The sequence below is a fragment of the Perca fluviatilis genome, chromosome 7 (assembly GCF_010015445.1).
Source record: "Perca fluviatilis chromosome 7, GENO_Pfluv_1.0, whole genome shotgun sequence".
Classification (NCBI taxonomy): domain Eukaryota; kingdom Metazoa; phylum Chordata; class Actinopteri; order Perciformes; family Percidae; genus Perca; species Perca fluviatilis.
This window is the reverse complement of record NC_053118.1, coordinates 25,215,422-25,242,886: the sequence shown is the minus strand read 5'-3', so window position 1 is coordinate 25,242,886 and position 27,465 is coordinate 25,215,422. Positions and strand designations below refer to the sequence as shown.

The 27,465-nt window shown below is 39.3% G+C and overlaps 1 protein-coding gene across 7 annotated transcripts in view; it reads right to left on the bottom strand.

Moving 5' to 3' along the window:
* The window catches only part of arhgef1b (Rho guanine nucleotide exchange factor (GEF) 1b), a 50,485-nt gene that overhangs the window by 15,588 nt on the left and 7,432 nt on the right, over positions 1–27,465 (bottom strand). For 5 of the 7 annotated variants that reach the window (XM_039804828.1, XM_039804830.1, XM_039804831.1 and 2 more), the window contains exons 2-9: positions 13,092–13,178; positions 12,834–12,947; positions 10,785–10,883; positions 5,500–5,542; positions 5,275–5,380; positions 3,621–3,761; positions 1,212–1,241; positions 188–299 (exon numbers count right to left, since the gene is read on the bottom strand). In XM_039804828.1, the coding sequence (XP_039660762.1) occupies positions 188–299; positions 1,212–1,241; positions 3,621–3,761; positions 5,275–5,380; positions 5,500–5,542; positions 10,785–10,883; positions 12,834–12,947; positions 13,092–13,142 (696 nt within the window). In that variant the 5' untranslated portion in view covers positions 13,143–13,178. Of the gene's footprint in view, positions 1–187; positions 300–1,211; positions 1,242–1,312; positions 1,699–3,620; positions 3,762–5,274; positions 5,381–5,499; positions 5,543–10,784; positions 10,884–12,833; positions 12,948–13,091; positions 13,179–27,465 lie in introns of those variants that run through there. The other 2 variants (XM_039804829.1, XM_039804836.1) reach the window with 2 other exon arrangements.

Genomic DNA, 27,465 nt, shown 5'->3' with positions numbered 1-27,465 from the left:
AACAGATAGGAAGCAAGATAAGCCAAGTCAAAGCAAGTCAAATCTGAGGGCTGCAGAAACCCAAATGCTTCCCCACAATGGTTTTATGAGGACATCGCAGTGAATTTATTTATTGATTGTATGATTACTGATTTATTTGCTAATAGGATAGGGATGTTATCCTTCTACATAGTTGATGATAGCCTACCTTTACCAGCTGTCTCCTGAAGAAGCCTCCTCTGGACTTCTTACTGTCAACTGCCCTGGTTTTAACTCCAAGGTGCTTCATGAAGAAGGCCACTGCTGAAAAGATGGATTGGCTATGGACGAAGTTAGAGAAAGGTATTAATTAATATCTACTACTGTGTTTTGTAAAAACTTAGTTGTTTATGTCTTATCTTGCAGGAATCATATTTGAATATAATGAAATGAATGGTAATGCAATTCTTATAGACGCATCTGTCCTTAGTATAAAGTATATTTGCATAGTCTCTGGTGTCACTGATGGTAATGCTGAGAGACTGACACAGAATCGACAGTGCAAATGAGGAAAGATTGTGAGGATGAAAAGGAGGATGGGCAGATGCAGGGAGGTGGGAAGAGGGAGGTGCAGAGTTGAAGATGTCCAAAGAGGGAGGAGGAGGAGTTGACAAGAGTAGGGAGGAGAGAAAAAGGTGACACAAAAAGACAAAGGAGGAGTTGAGAGAAATTAGAGGAGATGGGACAGAAAAAAAGACTAAGGGAGGAGCCTCTGGGGATGTGCATGCAACAAAAGCACAAGTGTCTTCGTTTTACAGAGCATGCTGTCTGAATACACGGAGTGCAACATAACTTTAATCACAGAGGATCTGAGAGAAAAACATAAAAAACTTAAGAAGTGCATGACAGAATAATTTACTGTACGCGCAACACATGAGAATGATAAGAATGGATCGTGGTCTTTTTAAAAGATACTGTACATATGTACGTAAGATTTCTATGTGTAAAAAGGATAGTTTCTATACAAAACTCAACTGAAATACATTTTATTACTTATAATATAAACTTATAATTTTTATAATACATAGTATTTGGTGCACTTGAGCCAGTATGCAAAAGTATTGTGGGTTGACCACACCCAGGCTTGGAGAAAGCAGGCAGAGATCAAATCAGTTTTATGTGCATAAATACCCACTTAAACAGAACGCTCAAGCTAATTTTTTAAACTTCATAAAAAATTTTAAAAAACTCACCATTTTTCCTCATCCGAGACAATTGTAGGTCTGAAAGAAAAGAGACAGGTGTCAGTGATGTTACAAAAACAGACCCACTCATCTTGCAGCATCAAGCTCACCTCTTCCTTTTAAGTAGCATTTTTCCTTTCTCTTGCTCGACTGATTATTAAGTGTGTTTTGGGCCGGTGGAATCTGAAGTGACAAAGCTTTTCCTGATCCAACTCAAAGCTGATTGTTGTGTTATTGTGTTCAGAGTAAAAGCTATTGAACATATTCTAAAAATGTGCACACAAAAAAATAAAAAAATAAAAGTTCAAAAAAGTAACAGATGCATCAAAAGCTGCACCTCTGTTTACTCAAACAGTTTAAAAATCAACTTGCACTCTTGAAGATGTGTAAATAATTCAAACTATTGTCTCCGGACCGTCTAAAACTTTATCTACTCTGATTTGTATCTCCGGTAAGCTGTCTGTCTGCAAAGGGAATCCAACGTCTGAAATGATCCAGCACAGCGGAAATGTCTATTTAACCGTGTTTTTGTCTGATGCAACACGCAGGCAAGACTGTGGAAATTGGATACTCATGTTTTGCTATGAACATAAAGGGTGGGAGGGGTTTCCCTGGGATTTCCCTGCATAATCCAATCAAATGGTCTGGTTGCCTCATTCTCATCACCAGAAAGACCAATGAGAAACAGCTGGGGCGAGGTCACTGTGTTGTGGTCGAATGAGGAGGGAATTGGACGGGGGGGGTCAGTGGGTGCAAGAGTGTGGGAGAAGTGCGAGGGTAATAGAGAGAGGATTGTCGGGAGGAATGAATAGTGTGAAAATGAATGAATCTTTTGTGCATTGGCGATAGAGATCCAACTGTGTGATAGTAACTGAGTGAGTCAAAAGCTGAATTATAATGTCTTTAATACAGACTGCTTTGCAGGCTTTTTGTGTCTCGTTCACTGACAGCGTGGTCATATCCACAAGACGGGTGCTGCTCGCACACAGTGCATCTCTTTTCATTTATGTTGTTCATCTTTTTTACTCTGTTCTGACAAGATGAAGTTAAACAGTCTCCTGCCCTCTCGCTGGCCTCCTCTCCTCTCTGTCTGACTTGCTTCTTGTAGAGGATAACACGTTGTAGTTGGCCACGGGGTCAAGGATAGATTAACTTTCCCCCAGATCTCTTGCTTTCTTTCTTTAACACTGTCCAGAGTTATCCAGCACTGATAACCCTCTGGCCTGTTCTCTCGCCTTCCTTCTTCCGCTGTGTAAACCTCCCCCCCAAACCAACACCCCTCCCTCCAGTTGGCAAAATGCCATGGGAGCCTTCCTGCCAGCGTGGCACTGCTGACTCCATCTTTTCCTCTCTGCCTCTTCATTTCCTTCTAACTCTATTGTGCTCTCTTCCAATCACTGTTCCCTATCCAGCTCTCTAGTCTAGTGCGCTTGATTTTCTCCATCTCCTGCTGGATTGGTCTCTGTGTGCTTTGCACTAGATTGGATATGTGCACAGCTAACTACACCTTCTATAGGGCTTTATAAAAGTGTAGTGCCAACTTTATAGGGAACAGAACAGAAAAAGGCTGCTTTTCCATCTTTTTTATCTGAAAGACCAATCATTCTCTCAGCTTAAAGAAAATAGAGCAGCAGGGAATAGAGAGGACGTAGAAGAAGTATTTTCCTCATTGTCCAATTACTATATAAATGTTAGTAGTTTAGTTTAGAACTAGTTTAGTTTCAGGGTTTAGATCCTCTGGTTCCATAGTTCCAGGACATGTTTTGGTCTAAAAGAGCTAGTTGTTCCTCAACCTTGAGGAAGTCTCCTGGATAATCAAACAATATTTTATGTTTATGTAATTCACATTTATTTCCAACAAAATTTCTAAATAATCATGCTTTTTCTGTCAGTTTTGTGTGGCAAATTGCAGTAAATACTATGATACCCATGAGCCTTGGCTGCTGTGCGAGAGGCCAGTTGGAGGTGCAAATCAAATTTAAAACACTTCATCATTGCAAGTAAGAACAAATAAAGGTACCTTATTTGCGACGGTCATCCAAAACTGACCAACGTTGAAGCCAAATGTGAATCGATTTAAACTGCTAAATGTATTGTCAGGTTTCTATAAAGCGCAATCTTTAGTTGTAAATCTCTGTTACCACCAAAGGGCTCCTTGGAAGTCGCAGCTGACCTCTCTCCTCATGTGTTTATGTACACAGGCCTGTACAACTTTTTAATCAGAGAGCCAGATAGTTTCTAAAGCAGTTGCTAATTTGTTGTACTGATGATTTGACTAGGTAAGTTGTCTATCCAATCTAAACTCCTTCCTCATTGCTATTTTATAGTAGGTAGGCAAAAATACTGCCAACAACTCTTCCTAATAGGCTCATTTTAATGCTTCTTTTCGGTGTTGCAGTGGAAGAGAGAAACGCTCACTGTGTCTCTGACATCTTGTCCAGCAGGTTCTCGGCTACAGACTTCTCCTTCATCTCCATCGGGACACGGTCGGTGGGATAGTGGTTCTCCACGTCAATGAGCTCAGCCTCGTTAGGTGTCATACCCATCATCCTCTTCTGCCTGTGCAAGAGACAGAAATAGGCAGCAGTAGTTTGGCAAGATTAATAATGAAAAAAGGATTAATACAGTATACTGATTCGTGTTTTCCGGATTCTGTGAGCAGACACATAATATAGATGAAGAGGGCTGCTCAGTGCATTGCCATGCCTAAAATATGGCTATTCATCAATAGTTCCAAAAGAACAGTACCTTTTTAATCTATGAAAGACACAAATTGTCATTATCTCTCTATGATGTCCGCATTTGTTTGTTTTGTGTTGTGAGTGCACTGCTTTTTAACAGAAAATCTCACATCAGGTCATTTTACTGTACATCTAAATCCAAGGCAGCCCAACTAAACATTATTTGGTTCAGGTTAAAAAAACAACTAACATAAGCATAAGCATCATGGTTATGTATCAAATAGGAATGCAAAAAGATTCCTCTAGGATAAATTACTCATCTAAAGCAAGTTTCTATTCTGTTCTGCATGTTTATTTTCATATTGACTTGCATGAATTAGTCATGTAAAGTGGCTGTGTGTCAAGAACCCTTAAATTATTGCTCTATTACCATGGTTTTCTGATTTCCTCCCATTCAAAAACAAAAAAATGTGGTTTATGTCACTAATTAAAAGTGAGCTTTTATCTCGCTTGCTGGTTAACTGATTTCACTGAACATTTCAAACCTCTGAAACACTCACAGGGAAGAGCTTAAATTCCAGTAGTTCTGAGAAACATGAGAAATAACCATAAATTCAACACCTATTCTCTTTAGGTCTGAGTACAGTATATACAGCAGAAATGTTCCTGAGTGACATTTCACTACACCAGGATTTTCCCTGGATTTTCTTTTAGACACAGATGGTGCGTGAATTAACTTCATTTTTAGTTATTAGGCTATTCCTTGATATTTCAGTAACTGCATAATTGCTCAACCTTCTCTGGTTTGAGTCTCAGACTGACCCTTACTTTCCACTTTAACTGTCTCATCTGGCTAGCTGGTTTATTAAGATCGTATGAGACACTCGTAAGCACGCATTTCGTTACTAGTCTGAAGATGTTAAACTAGCTTATTATAGGCTTTTTTTTTTTTTTTTTTTTTTTTTTTTAGTTTTTATTAAATAATCTCTGTTCTTTTTTTTTTTTTTAATTACGGAAATGAGATTTCAAGTCACTGTATAATTTAAGACATCTGACAAACAACGTTTGTTTCTAGGGCTGGTTATCGTTTGATGCTGTTGTTTTTTACATTATCCACATTATACAGGCAGTGGATAAAATAAATAAATAAATAAATAAATATATATATATATAAATAAATAAATAAATAAATAAAAGGGAGGAGGAAGGACATCACTGAATCAAGACAAATTTGTAAATGTAAGGTCTCTCAACACATGACAATCATTAGTCTCAAAGCAGAGTGCTGTGATCACAACCTGAGACAAATATTTTGAAAAAATATAAATATTTGGGGTAAAGTTAAGACTATACATGACTGGTTGAGTAGAGTTCAGGATGGGGATTCTAACCTGAAATCTTCCAGCTGTTTGGCCACTTCACCAGCCTGCAGGCTCTGAACCTCCTGAACGAAACGCCTTTGGGTGTCCTCTTGGATCAGATCTGGACGGGTTCGGTCTTAGGGAAGGGGGACAGGAGAAATAAATGTGTGGGTCCGAGGTGTGTGTATGTGGCAACAAATATGTAATGATAATAATTATATAATTTCCTAAATACACCACAGGAAGACAACTTACCCAATTCGTAGGCTACATTCCCTGGTAGTACCACTCGGAGAATCTATATTGTGGAGTGAAAGACAAAACAGATTTTAAATTAAATCCCATATGTTAAGACAGATCGCACAAAATTACTGATATGCATGAGTCTGTTTTTTATATATGTCACTGCAGATCTGTGTACCACAGTCCTTTAATAAATCCTATCTTCATGGAGGGTATAGTGTTGAGTTTTTGAGAGGCATTGATTCAACTGTATGGTCATTTTGGAGGCTGTAGTTTACACGGGTGACATGTGTTTCTATTATTATGTCCACCACTTTCAAATCCGTAAGGGCAGGCTAAATAACAGAACACCTGTATAATGCAATACAATTCAACAGCACCACAAAATACAGCCTCAAAAAGAATCATAAAGTTGAATCAACACTTAAAACAAACATCAGTTTGAGCTAGGTGTACTTAACAAACTGGCAACTGAGCGTATATAGATTAATGCTCCTTTGTTATATACTGACACAAGGCAAAACAGTGTGGTATATAAACAGACGAGAATCCAAATAAAGTGTGCAGTAGCTACATATCGCCACAAGGGGTCATTTAAACATTAGAAATAAAACGACAATCAAGAGAAAAAACACATGTTCCAAATGGAAGATACATAGCTCTTTCATTGACATGAAAATAACCACAAGGGCCAACTTTATGTCAATGGGTCTACAAAAGATTAAGGTTTAAAAAAAAATAAAAAATAAATAACGAGGCTAAGAGAGGATGATTTCTTCTTAAGTGCTTTCCCACGATCCTGACAGGAAGCTGTGGGCTCGTACAAAAGACAGACAGACTAACAGACAGAGAGGGAGCGAGTGCAGCACAAGCCAGCTCAGCTGACAGGCATGTGCAGTGTGTGAGTTTTGAGGAGGAGAAGGAGACAGAGGCCAGGTGTGCAGGGAGGAGTAATGGAAAGTGACACACAGAAACGGAAATGTGCTCCACAGATACAGAGTACAGGCAGAACAAACAGAGACGACAAACAGCCGTGCACTCGCAAACAAATCACACAATGTCTCTCCTGAGTTCAACTTATAGACTACAGCTGTGCAGTATATCGAATTCCTATTAATAGAACACAATGAGAAAATAATCCAGTACCTATATTGCAATGGCTGCTAGGTTTATCTGAATTGATTTTTATATAATACAAACCACCAAAGACTGAAAGAGCAAGAATTAGCGACTAACTGACACAACTCTCTAAAGCAAAGAATCACAGAATATAAAATGTAAAGAAATAGAGCGCCTTTTGAGGGTCTTACAGGAGATTTAATCCTAAAGTCTATCATTATAGAACTATAATGGAAGTGTTACAAACCACAAAACCATGCAAACATAAATTTGACAATTCATTAATTTGTCATCTGCAGCATCTGCTAAGGTAATCACAATAAGGTACCAAGTCCAAACAGTGCAATGGAGGTCTTCACAGATGCAAAAAGTTGCACCTGACCTGAAAAACAGGCCTGTCCAGTTTGATCAGACTAACTGTGATTCCTAAAAGGGTAACTATTATATAGCATGTTCATGTTCATACTTGTATTTTGTGTTTATATTAGGACATGATTACATGCTTTAATGTTCAAAAAACACTATCTTTCTCATACTGCCCATGGCTGCTGCACTTTCACCCTCTGTATGAGACACGGTCTCCCACAAGTCCCCCTCCCGAAAAAAGCCCAGTCTGCTCCGATTGGCCAGCGTGTTTCCTGGATTCTCCGCTGCCCTCCAGTTTTGTTTCACTAGTTGAAGCTGGAGCTAATGCAACCGAGTATATAGCAGGACTTTGTATCATGACAAATCACAAATAAAGGTTTCTAAACCAAATACTACACAACCAGACATGCCCCAGCAGTAATGTGACCAAAAATTGGGGAGAAATGACCAGCATTGGCCGCCAAGATGACATCTTTTACTGCCGTTAGCATGTAGCTACCTGCAACAATGTTAACGCTGCAGTTAAAAAAAAACACAAAAAACCCACTCCAGTCCTGCCTGGCTGGAGCAAATGACCAATCATAGAAAGCCGGAGAAGGCCGGCTTGGAGTTGCGTAACACCATGCCAGAGAATTTTTTTTTGAAACTGGAACGTTCAGAACAGTTGGAAATCTGAACGTTTTAGCTCACAAGAATTTATCTAAAATACGTTTACTTCATTAATTGAAGTTTTGGCAACGTTTAACATGAAAATCCGACATAACATTGTAGATGTGGCAGAAAATACGGAAAAGCATGATATGTCCATTTTAAAGAAAAAGTGATCAACACAAATCTATTAAAGCGTAACTCTCGCCAAAATGCATCCTAGGGTAATTTTGTGAATGTACGTGAGTCAAACTTTAGTTTAGGACCAAATCGCCACTTTTAAGATTCACAGTATTCTCGTTTTTGGGTCAAATGGCGTTTTGAATGGGAGTGCTAGGGGCACTCTCATGCTAGTCTCAAAATAGCTATTTTCGAAATACTAAGAAGGCTCAACACAACATGAAACTTTGCTTGAAGTATCACCAGGAGCTCTACACCTTAACGCAAGCATTGACAACATTGTTTGTGTACAAAGATTTACTAAAAAGAAAGGTTTTGTGCAACTTACCGCAGCTGTTGTTGTTTCTGGCCGCAGCCATTTTATCAGTCAAAAATAATTGATTTCCAAATGCAACGTAACAGGGAGGAGAGTAAAGACGGAAAGCTCCTAAAACTTAGTTCCATATAAATGCACGGATAAGTCGTTGTTTTGTCGTTATTGAAAAACAATATTGACCTTGTAGTTGAAAAAGGAGCCTTGCATGAAGTCCGTTCATTTGCATTGTGATATCGACTCGTTTTGACTGCCGAGGTGGTAGTGGCCGGAAACAACAACAGCTGCGGTGAGTGCTGCAAAACCTTTCTTTTTAGTAAATCTGTGTACACAAACAATGTTGTCAATGCTTGCGTTAAGGTGTAGAGCTCCTGGTGATACTTCGAGCAAAGTTTCATGTTGTATCGAGCCTTCTTAGTATTTCGAAAATAGCTATTTTGAGACTAGCATGAGTGTGCCCCTAGCACTCCCATTCAAAAGGCCATTTGACCAAAAAACGAGAATACGGCGAATCTTAAAAGTGGCGATTCGGTCCTAAATATGCTTTTTAAACTAACGTTTGACTCACGTACATTTACAAAATTACCCCAAGATGCATTTTGGTGAGAGTTAAGGCCTTTTTATAGTTGTGCGTCGAATTTTTTTTTATAGCCTGACGTGCACCTCTCGAAAAATATAACTAGCTACACGTTGCGGCGACGCACGTCGCTCGGCCGTTGCTTGGTAGCGTTGCATTTCCCCCGACTCATTTCCTGGTTCTCCCTCCCCATAAACAACGTGAAATCAAGGAGAGTTAACTTCTACTGCTCCAGATTTCCCACCATGATCAGAAAACAAAGGGGAGACACTTTGTTTCTCTCACTATGACTCTAGAGTCGCTACTCGCTCCGAAGCTAATCGCAGGCACTCTCTCACTTCTCCCTCTACCACACACTCCCCACACACACACACACGTGGCTCGACGCACACACCAGTGAACGAGTATAAACATCAGGCCACTTATGTAGGCTACGGCAAGAGCTCTGCGTGGAGCCTCCGCACAACTGTAAAACGGCCTTTACGCTTTAAGAGTGCTTAAAGCCAAACACAGTATTAATGTCCAGTGTTGGGCAGTAACGCATTACTTAGTAATGTATTACTGTAATATTATTACTTTCCACAGTAACGAGTAGTGTAAGGGATTACAATTTCCAAAACAGAAATTATATTACAGTTACTAATCCAAGTAACGCTGCGTTACCCGTTATTTGTTGTTGTCCCAGGTAGGCTTGCTTATATGATGCCGTGACGTGTACATTTTTGGTAATTTAGCGCGAGGCAGGTCAGGGCCAGGGCAGGTCCATCACTTCGGCTACTAGCCAAAAAGCTAAACGAAGGATGACTGAGAGGAATAATTTCAACAGCTGGAAGTATTGTCATTATATAAAGGGTTTGATCTGAGTGGGAACATCGCTGACATCCAGCGTGTCACTGTGAGTGGAGCAGAGCCCCTCTCCTCTCTCGTGTAATGTAAGCGTTTGTGACACCCGACAAAAAACTTAATAGGCCTATGTTAATGTGCGATAGTCTTCGTACCATAACAGACTGAATGCAAAATGTTTGAAGTTATGCAGTTAGGCTGATAGTTGACCCCTACTGTAAGGTTAATTGTTGTTACAATAAAGTAGAATAAGTTCCAAGCTGGCAGGTTGTGCGTTTGTTTTGTGTTTTTTTCAACATGGCATCATGACTTTGCGTAAACATACACGCCACTTTCCTAAAGCCAAATGGCGTGTTATCTGTATGCATTTTGAGCTATCCACGTGTATGTCTACGCTGTATATAGCGGATGTAAACATACACCACGTGGCGTCGCCACATTGCGTGTTATCGCGAGAATGTGACGTACTATCGCAAGAACATCACATGCGTGTAAAAAAAAAAAAAAAAAGGTTGGGTTTAGGAAAAGAACTCTGGGAAAGGCTTTAGTAACACAAAACGACAAAAACACGCTTAGGAAAACAAACAGTTGGGTTTAGGAAAGAAACATTGGGGAAGGCTTAAAAACAATAATAAAAAAAAAAAATTTAAAAATGGCTGAAAAATGCCACATGTGGGATGTAATCGTGGCTCTCCTGGGTGAAAGTCCTGTGTTTTACCCATCCACCACCCAACCAACCTTCCGCCGCGGACTTACGTCCCTTCATACTACTCGCTACGGCGAAACTTCACACGTAATGTAGGTCAATGGCGGCCGAACTGCGTTGATAAACACGCTAAAAAGCGATTTGCGTTTGTTACCAACTTTACTGAATAACATCATTCTCATGATCATTGTTTTTATTTTTTGGGCCATTCAGACCTAATCAGACTAATTGAAGCCAGATGGTGTGTGAGCTGAATGTGAGCCCTACATATATACCTTCATCATTTGCCTGAAGAAGACCCAGTAGGGTCGAAACGTTGCATTTGTATTAAATATGGGAGTTTAAGCAGTGTTGCGGACATTACATTTTTTTCATTTTATTGTTTTTATTTTACCTTAAGTTTACAAGACATTTAATTTGTTCAAAACTTTATTCATGTGTTCTTGACAATCAGGTCGCTCATTATTTCAAGTCCGTTCGCATCCACTTTAAACTGGCATGCAGACGAATATCTTACAGGAAATGCAGTGTAGTGTGCTACTTACTGCACCCTTGTCCAAGAAAGTGTTGTAGAACTCCACAAACTGCTTCTTGGTCTCTTTGGCACTGAGGTTCTTGAAGAGGTCAGCATGGAGGTAACACAGCTGAGAGAGGAGAGACAGACAGAAGATTCAATAGCCTTTAATGTCCTGTCTGCTGTATTAATGCACTCACAAGGTTTCTGTTCTTATGTGCACAATTAACAGAGTAATTGATATCACAACTCATGATATACTAGCATATCATAATATATAAAAGGGACTACGAGCAGAAAATAGCACTTGTGCTACAACCTGGTACAATGCATCTCTCCTTGTTCTTATACAAGGTTAATGTTAACATTTGCATTGTCCCTGTTAAAAAATAAATAAATAAAAAAATTACAAATTATCATTGCACCTAATTTTACCTGACCCTTAAAGTCAAGCTGCTGACAATAATTGAAGTGCCGTTCATCAAAACACCGAGACTAATTGGGTATTTTATTCATTAGGACAATATATCATAAAATATTAGTCATTGTCAACCATAATCATGTACTTCAATCTCAATTAGTCATTAAACACTATTCTTCGATAAACATTTTACACTTCTGATGTTCTGACATACTTCTATTCTCTACATGGACCTCCATGAGACAAAGGGGGTAATAAAGGAGGAGGTTGTCATGGCTGTGGGAAGTATAACAGTACCTGGGTGTGTCACGGTGTCTGCATGCAGAACAAAGGGGAAAGAACAGTAATGCTTTATATCAGCACTGACACACAAGGGGGCAAAATGTGCAATCTTGTCTATAAATCAATTTGAATCCACAACAAAAGCAAGACCCATGTTGTAATAATAAGTAGTAAGTAAATTTCCTCTAGTTCAAGTGCAGTAAAATTCTATTATACTGCTAAAGTTGGATTATCAATCATCAGCAATCACATAAGTAGAATCTCATTCCTGAGCAAATTCATCTTAATAATAATTTTAGCCACAATCGTGGAGTTCTTTAAATTTCTTTGAACATATTCAATGCCTTAAAACAAACTTGAGCCAGAATAAAACCCAAGATTTTATTAAGTTGGCTGTAAACATTTTGAACTACATCTTAGAGTTGTTTTAATGACAGAAATCTGTTCAGATTAGATATTAATGAGTACAACACAGACACGTAAAGTACAAAACAGGATCCCGAAAACACGAATTAAAACACTTAAAAAAACGAACAATGATCTAACAAACTAAATGAAAAAGAATTCAAATTAGATAGCCTTAGTCTTATACTATTTAACAGGAGTTAGGAGGAGACAGCGTTGACATGTAGAATTACATGTAACTTTCTGTATGGATCATAGTATATTAAGGTAAAGTTGTTAATACATACAATATATGGGCTCCGGGCAATCAGGTATTTTATCTGCTGAACTATTACATTTGACAAACCCACCAGATTGAATTGACAAAGCACATCATGGCTACACTTCATCTGTATTATCTTTTAGTCTGATTTTTTTAATATGTAAATAGTCATTTCATTCAAAATGATCCGTTAATGTTATGTAGTCATTGTTTTGAATGAATAAACCTCCGTTGGAATAGTTTATTTATTTTTTATTTTTTGGGGGGCGTTTTTAGGCCTTTATTGACAGGACAGCTGAAGAAATGAAAGGGGAGAGAGAAGGGGAATGACATGCAGCAAAGGACCGCAGGTCAGAGTCGAACCCGGGCCTGCTGCGTCGAGGAGTAAACCTCTATATATGGGCGCCCACTCTACCAACTGAGCTATCCGGCAACCCAGAATGGTTTATTTCTAAACCCAGCCATCACGCGCCACTTCGTCACATCCTGCGCCACCCACCACAAGTAAATTCTCAACCTGTGGGAAACACTGACATGTGTAAAGTGCAAGTATCATGCATGCCATTACACGGCCTGTGTAGACATCTGTAATAATTAAAATAAACGCATCTATGTTCCATTAGACTTGTATGAGATGGATGACAGAAAGACGTGGCTGAAACACATCCTGTGTAGACATGGTGTTGCATTATGAGAGTTGTAGTTCTCACCAGAGGAGCAGGGTCAAACTGTAGAATGACATGTTGCATGAAGACCAGCAGGTGGGTTGGCCGTTCCTTCAACAGATCTATATTGTTGAAGTGCGCGCACTGGTCATCCATAACCTGAGAGAGAGAGATAGAGAGAGATAGAGAGAGAGAGAGAGAGAGGGGAAAAAAAAAAAAAAAAAAAAAAAAAAAAAAAGAGAAATTATTATTAAAATTTGAAATTACACTAAGTTGTCTTGTGCCACTCTTTTTTTCACTCACATCATTGAGATCATTCTCGAAATCTTCATCTTCAGCCCCGATGATGCTCATGGCTGGGTTTGAGCACTGAGCCCCAAACACGCCCTGCTAGAGAGAGAGAGAGAGAGAGAGAGAGAGAAAAAAAAAAAAAAAAAAAAAAAAAAAAAAAAAAAAAAAAAAAGAGAAAGAGAGAGAGAGAGAGAAAAAGAGAGAGAGAGAGAGAGAGAGAGAGAGAGAGAGAGAGAGAGAGAGAGAGAGAAGGAAAACAAGACAATTAGCAAACATTATGTGCTATAATTTAAACCTGTAGGCTTCCTCTTTGACGTCCTGACTCCCCACTGAGCAGAGCCAGACATAAAGACAGATTAGGGTTTGGACACTGTGAACTCTCCCGGTGAAAAAAAATCACATCAAGTGGAAACTTCCCAGTATCCAATCGCGCCTCCTTAAGAGACAGACAGGCCTGATGTGTATTAATGCATAAGGTCCTTTAATTACTATAAGTAGGATGCCATTCTTATGAGCCAAGGTAAAATAAATATAAAAGCATCAGCTACAGGTTAAGCAAAATAATAATAATTTTATTTGATATACAGAGAGAGTCACAAAGTGCTTCACAGAAAAGACATTTGTTAAAATACAGTAGGATCCAAAACAGAAAATAAACAAGCAAAAACAAATACAATTCCAATGAAGATTAAAACACTAAAAAAAACAAATTACAAACATGAGACAAAAGCGAGTTGAAACAAGTGTGTCTTCAGCTGCTTTCTAAAAGCGTCAACCGAGACTGCAGAACCTAAGGAAATAGGAAGGGCGTTCTACAGAGTTGGAGCTACCAATTCAAACAAACGGTTTAGTTTTCAAATGAGGGCGTGGGACCACCAGTAGTCCCTGGTTAGAAGACCTGAGTGACCTGTTAGTAGTGTACGGATGGAGCAGGTCAGAGATATAAACAGGTGCCTGACTATGCAATGCTTTATATATAAGAACTTTAAATTGGATCCTGAACTTGATCGGAAGCCAATGTAACTTGGATAAAACAGGAGTGATGTGCGACATTCTGCTGGACCTGGTCAACAGAGTTGCAGCAGAGTTCTGGACCAGTTGTAGATGGTCCTGGGACGCCTTGCTGAGAGCGGAGTTGCAGTAATCAAGCCAGGATGATATAAAACCATGAATGATCATCTCAAGTTCACATTGCGAAACCACAGCTCTAAGGTTAGCAATGTTTCTCAGTTGAAAGAAACGTGTGGGTTAGTGATTTGATATGTTGGTCAAGAAACATATTCTGATCAAATATAACACCAAGATTTCGGAGTTTGGACTGTACCGCTGAAGAAAGGGACCCCAAAAGCTGAACAACCTTGGAGGCTGTAGTATCCAGAGCAACAATAAGGACTTCGGTCTTATCTTCATTAAGCTGCAAGAAATTGTTCGCCATCCAATCCTTAATGGAAGACAAACATTTGAGCAGTACTGACACTTTGTTAGTCTCTTCCGGATTAAAAGAAACATACAGCTGGATGTCATCAGCATATAAATTATAACGTATAGCTCCAAATTGCCTAATTATGTGGCCTAGGGGAAGCATTTACAATGTAAATAAAATGGGACCTAACACAGAGCCCTGTGGCACCACACAATTTCAGAGAAAAAGGGACCCAGTGACACAGAATAGCTTCTATCTGAAAGATAAGAGGAGAACCAGTACAGGGAGCTCCCAGAGATACCAACCCAGTGCTTAAGTCTTTCATGCAAGATAGCGTGATTCACAGTATCGAAAGCTGCGCTAAGGTCCAGCAGCACCAAAACAGAACATTTACCCGCATCAGAAGACATCATTAAATCATTGGACACTCTAAGAAGAGCGGTTTCTGTAGAGTGTTTCTGACGGAAGCCAGATTGAAATTTGTCTAGAATGTTGTGTGTGGCCAAAACAGCAGAGAGCTGTTTGGCAACAACTTTTTCTAAAAATTTTGAAATAAAAGGCATCTTGGAGATTGGCCTATAGTTTGCGGGAGTTGATGGATCCAGATTGGTTTTCTTTAATAGTGGCTGAACAACTGCATGTTTAAAATACAATGAGACTAGTTTGCAGAGAGCAGTTGATTATAGAGAGCACACAAGTACTCACAGACCCAAGGACATTTTTAAATAAGGAAGTTGGTATAACATCTACCGGGCTCGAGGAACATTTCATACTGCTCACCAAGTCAGTGCGTTCTTGCAGAGAAATAGGAGCAAAACGATTCAAAATTGATGGCCGAGTGGAATGAAAAGAACATGCAGTAGCAGAAGAGATGATGCTATTCCTGACATCTCTGATCTTATTTTCAAAGAAAAATAGAATGTCACTGCAGTCTTTATTTGAAAACACTGGCACTTCAGGAGGAGCAGGATTTACAATGTTGTTGACGGTGTTGTTGATGGTGTCAAAATGGATTTGGGGGTTACGCTTGCTGGAAGCAATAAGGTTAGAAAAGTAAGATGTCCTTGCCTCCTTAACCATGTTAATATATTCAGATAATAGTTTTTTGTGATATAGGAGTTTGTGACTTGCAAGAACTAAACTATGATCTGAGGAACCACTGACAAAGCCTGCGATATTTACTTGTTTAGTAAAGCTTATTCTCTCCTGAAGTAAATCATGAGGCTACTGGGAATGGCTGATAATAAATGGTAATTAATGGATAATGAAGCAATTAAAAAGTGTTTTAGCTAAATAACTTTGAATATTTTATTTAGATGGGTGGTGTTCTGTGAAATGACATTTAGTTTAGGTGTTGAAATCAAGAGGGAATAATTCAGTGTTTAACATGCATTGCAAAATAGCATCTTCGATTTGAGCTTTCTCTGAAGTTTGGCAAAATTTTGCCTCTGGAAATTGCTTTTCAGACTAGTGTTGGGTTCAGTAATACACTCAGAGCAAAACTCTCCTCTAGCTGCCATGACGTAAACACTTCAGGTCTAAAAATGTAACTAAGCTAAAATTAAAGATTTATGCTCAGCCTTGCCTTTGAAATCCATGAATGGGAAAAAAAAAACGCACCGGAATGGGTGATCAATTTACCCCCACCTTTCAAACCCCACACCACTTCCCCTGCACAAATACACACCCAAAACACACAAACAACACATAGCTCTTGTATTCAGTCTTCTGAAGGCCACAGACCCAGGCCAGCGCCGCTACTGGGGAACACCCAAACACAAACACATCAAAAAGCCAACAGCTACACTGTACAACATTTACCATTGTCCACTGCTAGGTGAGTACAGAGGGCAGAGTGTAGAGAAGTATGAGTCAAAGTAGCGAGAGGAAAAAGTGAGTCCAAAAGTCCCTGTAGGGAATAACACCTTGAGAAACCGTTAGTAAGGAGCATGATTGTTTTTTTGTTGTTATTTTATAGATTCAGAGTTATGAATTCCCAAACTTTACACATCCAAGTTTCATAGCCACTTTGTATTGATGGTAGTGAATGAATGTAAAGTAAGACTATTCTGTAAAGGCTCCAAAAATCTGGAATAATCTGCCTGAGAAGAGTGTCTCTTTGATATAAATCATATACGTAGCTTACCCTTACTTTAGTTTATTCAGTTCTTCATCATTTTATACTTTCATTTTCAACCACCATATTTAAGCCTGTCTTGTTTTATTTTGTATTTTATTACACTATTGTGGTTATCTGTTTTGGCTTTATGTTCTGAAAAAGCCCGAAAAGTGCCAGAAGAATAAAAATCAGCCGTCAGAGATTTTGCCATGCCATTTCTTCTGAGAAAGCTAAACCTTTAATATTTCTGGTTGTATGAAAATGTCTTTCAGCAGAACAACTTAATGGTAAGATCAATTCATGGGATTTTTGCATCAATGTGAAAAGAATAACTCAATTTGTCGGACATTTCATCCATTACGTTGGGAAAAACGTATGGTTGTGTGGTTAATTTATCTAAAAGTGTTGTCTAAACTGAGTTTTTTAAAGCACTATATTTTGATATATCAATATTACAACATACAATTACATATACTCGAATAGACAATTGTATTCATATCACTTCGTCTTTCTAAGTATATCTAAAACACTGATGTACTATAATGTAAAAAGACTCAATATGACAAAATTATTCTGACTGGATATGCAGAATTGATAATGGTTTCAGATTTGAATTAAAACTGTGGTTGAGTCAGCTGAAGGATGTTTTACAGAAGTGTGCATGTTCACAGAGCATGGCTAATTATATGTGTGAATGTGGATTGGTGGTGCAGGTTGTTTAAGTAGCATTAAGTAGGAACTGAAAAATCACTTAGTGGTTAGAGTTGATAAAGGAAATGTGAGTGTGTATGACTGCAATTCGATTCAGGGCCTGAATACAGTGTTTGTTTAAGCGGAAGGCAGCAGAGCTGACAAATGCTTTGAGGTCAAGGTGAGTTTTTGTAAAGAGTCAGTGAGAGTGGCAGAGCTGTTAGTTGGAGAAAGCGAGAGAGAGAGAGAGAGAGAGAGAGAGAGAGAGAGAGAGAGAGAGAGAGAGAGATACACTCAGACCGAGAGAGAATGTGTTCATTCATGTTCATATCCAGTGGGCTGCGGGGTTGAGAAAGGCCAGTATTAGAGCAACATGCGTAGGAGGGGTTAGCCAAACAGAGAGTCACAGGCCTGTCAGGGCCATGAACGCACATCTGCACGGACACACACACACACACACACACACACACACACACACACACACACACACACACACACACACACACACACACACACACACACACACACACACACACACACACACACACACACACACACACACACACACACACACACACACACACACACACACACACACACACACACACCTTACCCAGGCAAACACAAAGTTATGTCACCACGACAACAACAGCTATAACAGACTTATAACATTTCCTTGTGAAAAGATAAGATTCTTTCACTATTACAGCACAACTGAAAACTATTTTCTTGCACATCATACAGTGACAGGTGCGTAGGAACAGCAACTCCGTTAACTGAGAAGGCACAAGAAATCTTGTAGAATGTCAGTAATAGGGGTGGGAATCACCAGAGGCCTCACGATACGATATCATCACGATACTTATGTCACGATACAATATTATTGCGATTTTAAAGATATTGCAATATTCTGCGATATATTGCAATTTATTACCTTTTTTCTAACTTCAAATTTTTTCCCAATTTCAAATTATGTCCCCAAAAGAAAACTTTGTCAACATCGGTTTTATCTAAAAAGATACATTTCTCTGTTGGTTCATCTCACTTCAATTGTATTGCTGCAAAATGGGATTGTCAAGCAGACAAACTGACCAACACATATAATAAAAGATCGTCTGTGTATCGATACAGTATTGCCACGGAAAATATTGCGATACTATGCTGTATCGATTTTTTCCCCTAGGTCTAGTCAGTAACCTTTATTCACTTCAGTTTACGCATTTTGGTCAATATAACCTCATAAAGACATACATTTGTCAGTTGGCACACCTACTAGGGGTGCATGATATATCGACTCAATATCGTTATCGCAATATCACGTTGCGCAATATTATATCAAAAGGGGTTGCAATATTTTGTTCATATTGTGGAGCGCTGCATCCCGTCCGTTGGCTGCGTGGCTTAGTTGTGTTTGATTTAGAGCCTGCTTGAAATGCTATAATGGTCATCATTTCATTGGCCAGTTACTGTGCCACTTGCACATGTTAGTGCACGTCAGCGCACGGTCCACTACGTGAAAAACCCTATGGAGCGTACCACGTGTGTGCATATGTCGACAGAGTGACATTGTAAGTGAAGAAAACAACAAAACAGAAAGAATCAGAAAAGGGGAAAAAAAAAAGAGTTGTGTCCGATTGTCTTTATTTATTTATTTTATACTGTACAACCAGTAAATCATGTCCTGTTCTGTAGACATGGTCGTTATTTATTTTGTCATGTTGGACCAGTCTAATATGACGGTCAGATGAAATAAACCTTGTGTTGTAAGAAAACTTGTTTTATTTGTTATGAATCTATTTTGATGCATTTTCCCATAACTTTTATAATATGACATGTTTAAAAATATCGAAATTAATATCTATATCGCAATATTCATAATCGATATCGCAATATCACATTTTGTCAATATCATGCAACCCTAACGCCTACTTAGTTTATACTAGGTTATCTGAAAACATGTCAAGCTATTTTTATTTGTATAGCCAAAAATGTGCCTAAAAGGGCTTTATAACCTGCACAACAAACCTGCTTATCCCTAGACCTTTGCTTCAGATAAGTCTCAGATTCTGAGAATAAATCACCCAAAAAGAATTTATGGGTCAGTACAATGTTTGTTTAGACACACACAGACAGTCAAGTGACAAATTGGGCCACACTTGATGGACGCAACATGATTGTGAAAGCCATAGCATATGATTCACATTAGGGCTGCAAGTGAAGAATATTTTCATTATCAATTAATTTGCCGATTATTTTCTTGATTGATTAATTGTTTGGTATATAAAATGTTGTATAAATGAGGTCCCACTGCCAGTCCAAACTCAAATGTTTTCACTTTAATATTACATAAGACAGAGAGAAGCAGGAAATCCTCAGATCTACGAAGCTAACACTGGTTTAAAGGTTTGCATGTTTGCTGGAATAAGTTAATCAAATATTAAAATAGTTGCAGATAATTTCTCTGTTGACCAAATAATCATTGTGCCGTATGAATTGGAATCTGCATTTGTTCTTTCTCCCTAGGGGTGGGGGAAAAAAAAAATCGATACCGCATAGTATCGCAATATTTTCTGTGGCAATACTGTATCCATACACAGATGCCAAGTATCGGTGTTTTATTATATGTGTTGGTCAGTTTGTCTGCTTGACAATCCCATTTTAGATGAACAAACAGAGACATTTATCTTTTTAGATAAAACAGATGTTGACAAAGTTTCCTTCCGGGGACGTAATTTGAAATTGGGAAAAATTTGAAGTTGAAATAAGGTAATGAATTGCAATATATCGCTGAATATTGCAATATATGTTTAAAATCGCAATATCGTATTGTGACATAAGTATCATGATGATATGGTATAGTGAGGCCTCTGGTGATTCCCACCCCTATTTCTCTCCAAATAATGGGGGGGCGGGTATCGGAAGGCTTGTATCACGTGCACGCGCTGACAGTGTTGTTGTCATTACTTATAGAGATGCACCGATTACAACTTTCTAGGCCGATTCCGATTTTCATTGAGTTAGGCCAGCCAATACAGATTTTAGCCGATTCAGATTTCATTTTTTCTAACCACTTTCCAGCACACGCAAATATTTATTTTCTATCTTTTCTTATTAGAACATATTTGCACAGAACATAGAACATTTTTTGAACAGATAATTCAGACACATCTAAAGAGCAACGTTAGAACCATTTCCTTCTTTTCACGTCCAATATCCAACTAAAAAAACGTGGCTTTGGTTTTTGGTGTCGTCCCTCCACGCCCTACTTTTTCCTTGCAGGTGTTGCATATTGCAAACTTGTTATCTTCTGCACACACGCTGAAGAATTTCCAAACAGCTGACATGTTGCAGGTTAATTCACGAGGTTCCCTTCATGTGGCGTCAGTGTGTGCGTGTGTGTGTGTCCTTGAGAACTGTAACTCGTATAACTTACGTTGTCAGTTAATTGTAGCATTGACTGGCATGAAATCGGCATATGTCAGACTGACCTGCCGGTTGCCGGTCATGGCCGAGCACGTGAAAACCGGCCAATTCTGGTCACGGGCCGGTCTATCGGTGCATCTCTAATTACTTAGAATTCCTCATGGGGGCAGCAGAAACTACGCACTATAGCTTTAAAGTGAGTAGGGCGGCAACTAATGATTATTTACATGATCGATTAATCTGATCATTTTCTCAATTCATCGCTTTGTCCATAAAACCTAAAAAAAAAAAAAAAAAAAACTGTGAAAGATGTCCTTCACAATATCATAGAGCTAAAGCAGATTTCATTAAATGTCCTCCCAAAATATTAAATTTACAAAAATGTAAGACCAGGAGATTTTTTAATTTTAGAACTTGGACCCATCAAATGTTTGGAACTTTTTCTAGAAAAATTACTAATTGATTGTCAAAATAGTTAAAATATTTTCCATCTAATATTATATAAAACTAATAGATTAATTGACTAATAGTTGCAGCTCTAAGAGTGACTAAACTGACAGTGAATGATTTCTGTTTCCATCTCAGATAACTGTATGACTCAATTAAGATGCAAAAGCAGAAGATGCTTGTTAAACCTTGAGGGAAGTTGACTCTTATAAAGACATTGCTGCTATAATAGTGCACTAGTGATCGCAGCATTTCATCCTCCTCATTACGGGAGATGCTAAAGCCAATCCCTTGCTATTGTTATGTCTTGGTTGATATTGGAGTTACTGTAATACATTCGTACTCTAAGAGATGAATTGAAGTAGTCAGGGGGAAGCCAATTGCGGTATGTCTCAGAGGGAAGTAGGGAAGGTCAACTCTGCTCGGCATTTAAAGAGCACAAGAGTATAGAGGGGCAGGAGTGGGAGCCTCCTCTGCCCAGACGGAGCCAAGTGGTACATTCCAGCATATGGCACAGTTCAGACAACAGATGGAGACAGTCTGTGAGCTTCAACAGTAACCAGACCCTCTTCCCTTCACCTCCATTAGTACACAATACCTGGCATAATCTCCAAAACGCGAGGGTCCTTCCTGGCTGATACAGATGTGGCTGAGTTAGAAAGAAAAGACCACAAGTAGTATACGGTATTTGAACAGAACGTCCCAGAGGTACCGAGATCTGATCGGGTGCTCCTGAGAGTCGGCAGCTGCCCCCCACATGGCCTTCCCCTCCCTCACATCACATTCCAGTACTAACTAAGTGTCAGGTGGCATCAATCCAATGATAGCCATCGAGCGTACGTGCCTTTGTGTGTGTGTGGGTTAAGACTGAGCACGTATGTGGGAGGGGGCCATTCCTATGTGATTGTGGGGAGCTGCCGGTGAACGTGCGCGTGTATGTGTGTTATATGACAACTGGTCTTTACAACAGCATTCCTTCGTCATCTCTGACCAGGCCACACTCTAATACTGTACATAAGCAGACGAAAAATCAGCACCTGTTTCATCAGACCTCTTGAATATTTAGACAAAGCAGCAGCACAGTTTAGCATTTCATTTTTCCACCAGCTTACGCTGAGAGGTTACGCTGCAGCCTAATAATAACTGAGTCACTGTTATATCAGCTCTTATGCAAACCCCACATCCATTGTGAAACCGCTAAAAACAATTAGCTGTTTTAATAAAAGCCCTCTGACCGAGAAGAGAGGAGGAGTCTAGACCTCACCCTGAAGTGGGCATCTTCGGCGTATACTGCTTGCACCTGTCAATCAAGCTCCTGTGATACGTTTAGTGGAGCAAGATCATGACCAGGTCAAGTGATGAAGTGCTTATACATGCAGTAGAACCACAAAGTGTTATGAGTAGAAGTGTGCTGATATCATGTGCTTTTTTCAGAACCAACCAGAGGACAAAGTTCATCATTAAGTGGATTTGCCAAAAAGTGATCTAACTTGTTATTGCACACCAGTTACAGTCTGTGTTTTTATTGTCTTCTTCATTCAGTAAAAATCTCCAGACGTTTAACCCTACAGTTGAAATATCGTTAACAGTGGTATCTAAAAGAGACAAATCATCATTAAACAGAAGTATCCACACCAAGACAGAATCAATGCAAGAAACTTTTCTGTGTAAACAGACACTAAAGTTTGATCTTGTCTTCAGTTTAGTTAACAATTACATTATAAACAATGTTTTTCTCACAATAAAGCTCTTTACAGACAATTGCGTAGTTAAAGATTCCTAAAACTAAATTACATCTATTCCTTCTACCTCTAGAGGGAATCAGTGAATATGCAAAAAAAAAAAAAAATGTTGTGTCTAATACCGGGGGCCCCCGCGGCGGCCCCCTTTTTTTTTTTTTTTTTTTTTCAAACATTTAACTTTCAACCAGAAGATAAAGTCAAGTGCCTTTTCACCCTGGTGTTTAGAGTTACTCTTTAAAAGCGAAATTTACGGCTCCCGAGTGGTAGTATAAAAAAAAAAGACACTGTGACAGACAGCAATTACCATCACCACTGTCCTCTGTTTAGCCTCCTCCCCAGGGATCAGATCTGGAGACACTGAGATGAATTTGCTGAAAACAACACACTCATTCCACCAATAGATAAGAGATGGGCTCATTTTTCAACAAAAAACAGAAATAAACCTATGCATCAGTATAATCTAAAGATGCTATGCGTTACAATTGCTCAGATAGTGACTAATATGTCAGCAGCAGAGATGCTTCTTAGTCAGTGGTAACCTGATTAGATGCGTTTTTTAAAATAAGTCAACATCATAGAGCATAAAAGTTACAACTATTTGAACTTTGAGTGTAGTGACAAGGTGTAAAATTTAAAAGATTCACTGAGGAATACTTAGCATAGCTTATATCTTCCTGTACTAAAAAACACTAAAATTAGAGCTTATCTCATTCACACTTAGTACATGCACCTGGCCACAGAAGCCATTGTATAAGTACAGGTCACTGTTCTCTTCTTACACTCGGTCACAATAGGCTGTGTCCTGTCCTCTATATGCTATGAGGGCAGTGTCGAAAAATAGTCCAGCAGCTAATGGCTATAGCTTGCTGTGTTTGTACTGCTGTTTATCTGGCTCTCTCATCAGGCCACAGACTCATTAGCAGAGACTTGGGGATTCCTACCAGCACCACTGCTCCTCCACTAGCTGCTCCCTGACGCGCCTGAGCAAAAGAGAATTTAAAAAAAAAAAAAGACTGGGGGAAGGTGGCAAATGGGGAGGCACACAGACAGGAAGTGGGTGTAATTTCCTCAGGAAGCTATCAGAGCCATTTCTTGTATGACCTTACCTATCAGATGAAAAGAGAGTGAGAAGCAAGACAGACAGAAGGAGAGAAAGGCAGAGAGTGATAAAGATTGAAAAAAACAAGAGCCCAAAAAAATAAGAGCTCACAAGTGCTTCTCTAAGAAATATTACAGACAAAACTGCATCAAACAAACCTCCCGTGCCACTCATCTCTAAGTTTACATGGGAACTAGAAAAGGAAGTTACCGCGCTCAGCATGAACGAAACTTAGTGATGAACAAATGAGGAACAGAGTTCTCATGAGAAAAGTGTGAAAAGGAGAGGATGGCCTAGAACTGCAGGGTTTGAAACATTTGCATTCTGAATGGGTCTTTAGACAGCATAGAGATGTCTTTTTGGCAGTATGATGGCTTTGAAACTGATACACCATGACAAACAGAAATTAAATAAAAGTGGGATCCTCAACATGAAAAGTCTGGTCATACTTATATCGTTACAATTATTTTTTTCAGGCTTTCACGGAACCTATAAATGTTTAAACACCCAGCATTTTTTGATCTGATTTCAACACCTGTATTGCATTCATAAACTTCTAGGACTTACTTGGACTAGTAAACATGACCGTGGCTGCAAGCACTAGCCTATATGCACCCTATAGACTAAACAGAGAGAGAAAAGGAGCAAGGGGCCTAGAGAGGAGGGAGGGGGAGGACAGGGAGCTTGGAGAAGAAATTAAAAGAGGGGACACGCTGTAGCAGGAAATGACGAACAAGGCAGTAACAGTGGAAAGAAAGAAAAAAAAAACATAAGTGTGAGGAACTCTGGAAAGTCAAACAAGAAAGCATCCAGAAACTGTGTTTGAGTACAGACCTACACCTGAAAGCTTACAATCGTTGCATCTGCTCCCAAAAGACAACACACATAAACAACCACATACACACTAACTGCTATCAACCTTGACCAAATGGTTTTGGCTGCCAGCTGGCAGAGTTGACAGTGAGCTAGCACCTCAGTGAAAACAGACCCAGAGGCATCTCTGACTATAGTGCGTGTGTGCGTGTGTGTGTGTGTGTGTGTGTGTGTGTGTGTCTTTATATTTAACATGCAACATTTACAAAGTAACTCAGAGCCATGTGCTTCCACATGACTAGTAATGAATAAAAACAAGATTCAAGGACAATGGTTTTATTTGTCACACATAAACAATGTACAGAAATGCTGAATGACTTACCCTTAAGGGTGTGCTAAAGGATTGTATAATGATAACTGTGTAATGATAATTAGAATAAGAGTAGAAATAAGAATAAGAAATATAAAAAAGGGTAAAAATTATACATATATGTAATATAAGTATTAAAAGGTGAGTATATTGGCCCAGTGTGTAAGTGGGATGTGCATTTTTTAAGCATGGTAAACTGTAAAATGTACAAATGTCACAATTGTGAGGCAAATTATACAATATGACTGTATACACGCTTGACTGCAAGTATGAAAATGGAACTAGTTACATCTCTCGGTTTGCAAACATGCAAGTAAACTCGCTTTGAATCTCACATTATGTTGCTTCAAATTAATTAATGTTCTGAAATTTTATTGGGGTTACAAGTATTTTGTGACCTTAAAAATTAAAGTTACAAACGAGAAAAGGCAGACAAACGCTGGCTTAAAAAGGGAGACTGCAGACTTTAAACATCAAGTTCAGTTTACACATCATGGAGAGTACTACTACGCTGAAAGCAGTTGTATAATGTCACTTACAAGGCAGCTTTCTAAAGACTGAAGTCTGAATATAACCCTGATGGTGTCATCGGGGTCACGATGGATTGGATTTAAGACTTCCTGCGATACAAACTGGAGATGTGGAGAAAAACATGGGCATTTAACACATACAGTGTGAGCTGAAATGGCGTTTTTCCATTACATGGTACCTGCTTGACTCGCCTCGCCTCTACTCTTTTTGGTTTTCCATTATGAAAAAAAAATCCCTGGTACCTGCCAACAGGTACTTTTATTTTTTTTAGTATCACAGTATGGGAAGTGCTTGACCCATACTAGCGACTGAAAGTCAGGACATTTCAACCTCTGCTGCTTTGGTTGCTTATCATTTTTAATCTGGCTTTCGCAAGCCCCAGACTTAGTAAAAGTGCCAAAAAGGTATTACTTCTGAACAGATTAGCCTAACAGACAGCACAAGCATCTTAAATTATTCCACAAACACCAACTTGATTAAAGATAAGGCTCTTATCAACTCGCAGAGATAATACATTTCAAGATAACAAGGCCTAATGTGACTGAATGTCTGCATGTTCGTTCAAGTAGGTAAAAGGGCAACAGAATAGTTGTCTGAACATTACAGAGGGCAAAGTTTTCCCAGAAATCTCTTCACTACACTGACAGTAAACAAACAACAGCGGAGAGGGTGCACTGCCAGATACATTAGATAGTGTGTGTACATGGTCAGTGACATCAGTGTATGCCTGAGAGAGGGAGTGGCTCATCTGTGGTGAAGGTGTAAATACCTTCTCAAAAATGTTTTCCTCTACTTTTTGAAGACCACGTCCTTTTTTCCTTCTATCATCCCGCTACATCTTGTTTCATTTCCCTGTCTCTCTCTCTTTCTTAACATCCTTCCTCCGTCTCCTCCACCTTTAGCCTAAAAGAAAGCGGACCCTTGTGCGATCGCTCCAAGACAGCCAGTGCATTCATGGCCGGCAGACAAGGGCCAATTATGTAATTCAACAACCATTACGTAGTGGCTAAAATAAGATTATAGCCAATAGAGCAGGGAAAACACAGGCAGGTCTTTTTATTGCCTTACATGTTGGTCAGCTATAGGTCTAAACAAATCATATTGTTGAATCCCTCTGGCTTTTCTGATTTCAAAAGGACTTTTTGCACCACTAACATGTCTCTTCTGAGAGTTTTACTGCAATGACCTTTTCTTGATATGATTTTATCTGGATAAAATTGTTGCAGAGAATCCTTGACCTTCTCTTCGTATGATTTCAGCTGAGCAGACATTGCACTCAGAGGTTTTTAATGATGCTGAACAATCCCCAGCCCACCCCCACCCACCCAATCTCAGTGCAAGACTTCCCAGCATTTTAGGATGATGTTAAGGTATCCCAAATGACAAGCTACTGCGGAGCCTCCTCCCTTCTTCATGCACACGACCACGCATGTTCACAGAGGCCTAACACACCTTCTCTTCATTTTCTGTCGTCTCTCCTTGGGGCCAAAGTACATTTCACTCTCCTGCTCCAACAAACTGCCAGCCCCACCCCCACCCACCATCCTCCCTCTCCCCCTGTCCCCATACAGAGGTCATCGGCTTCATGGAAACAGTTGATAGGCCGGGAACAATCGACTGGCATGGATTGGCAGCTCACAGTAAACCTCCAGCTTGGCCTAACTGCTTCCATGTGTGTGTGTGTGTGTGTGTGTGTGTGTGTGTGTGTGTGTGTGTGTGTGTGTGTGTG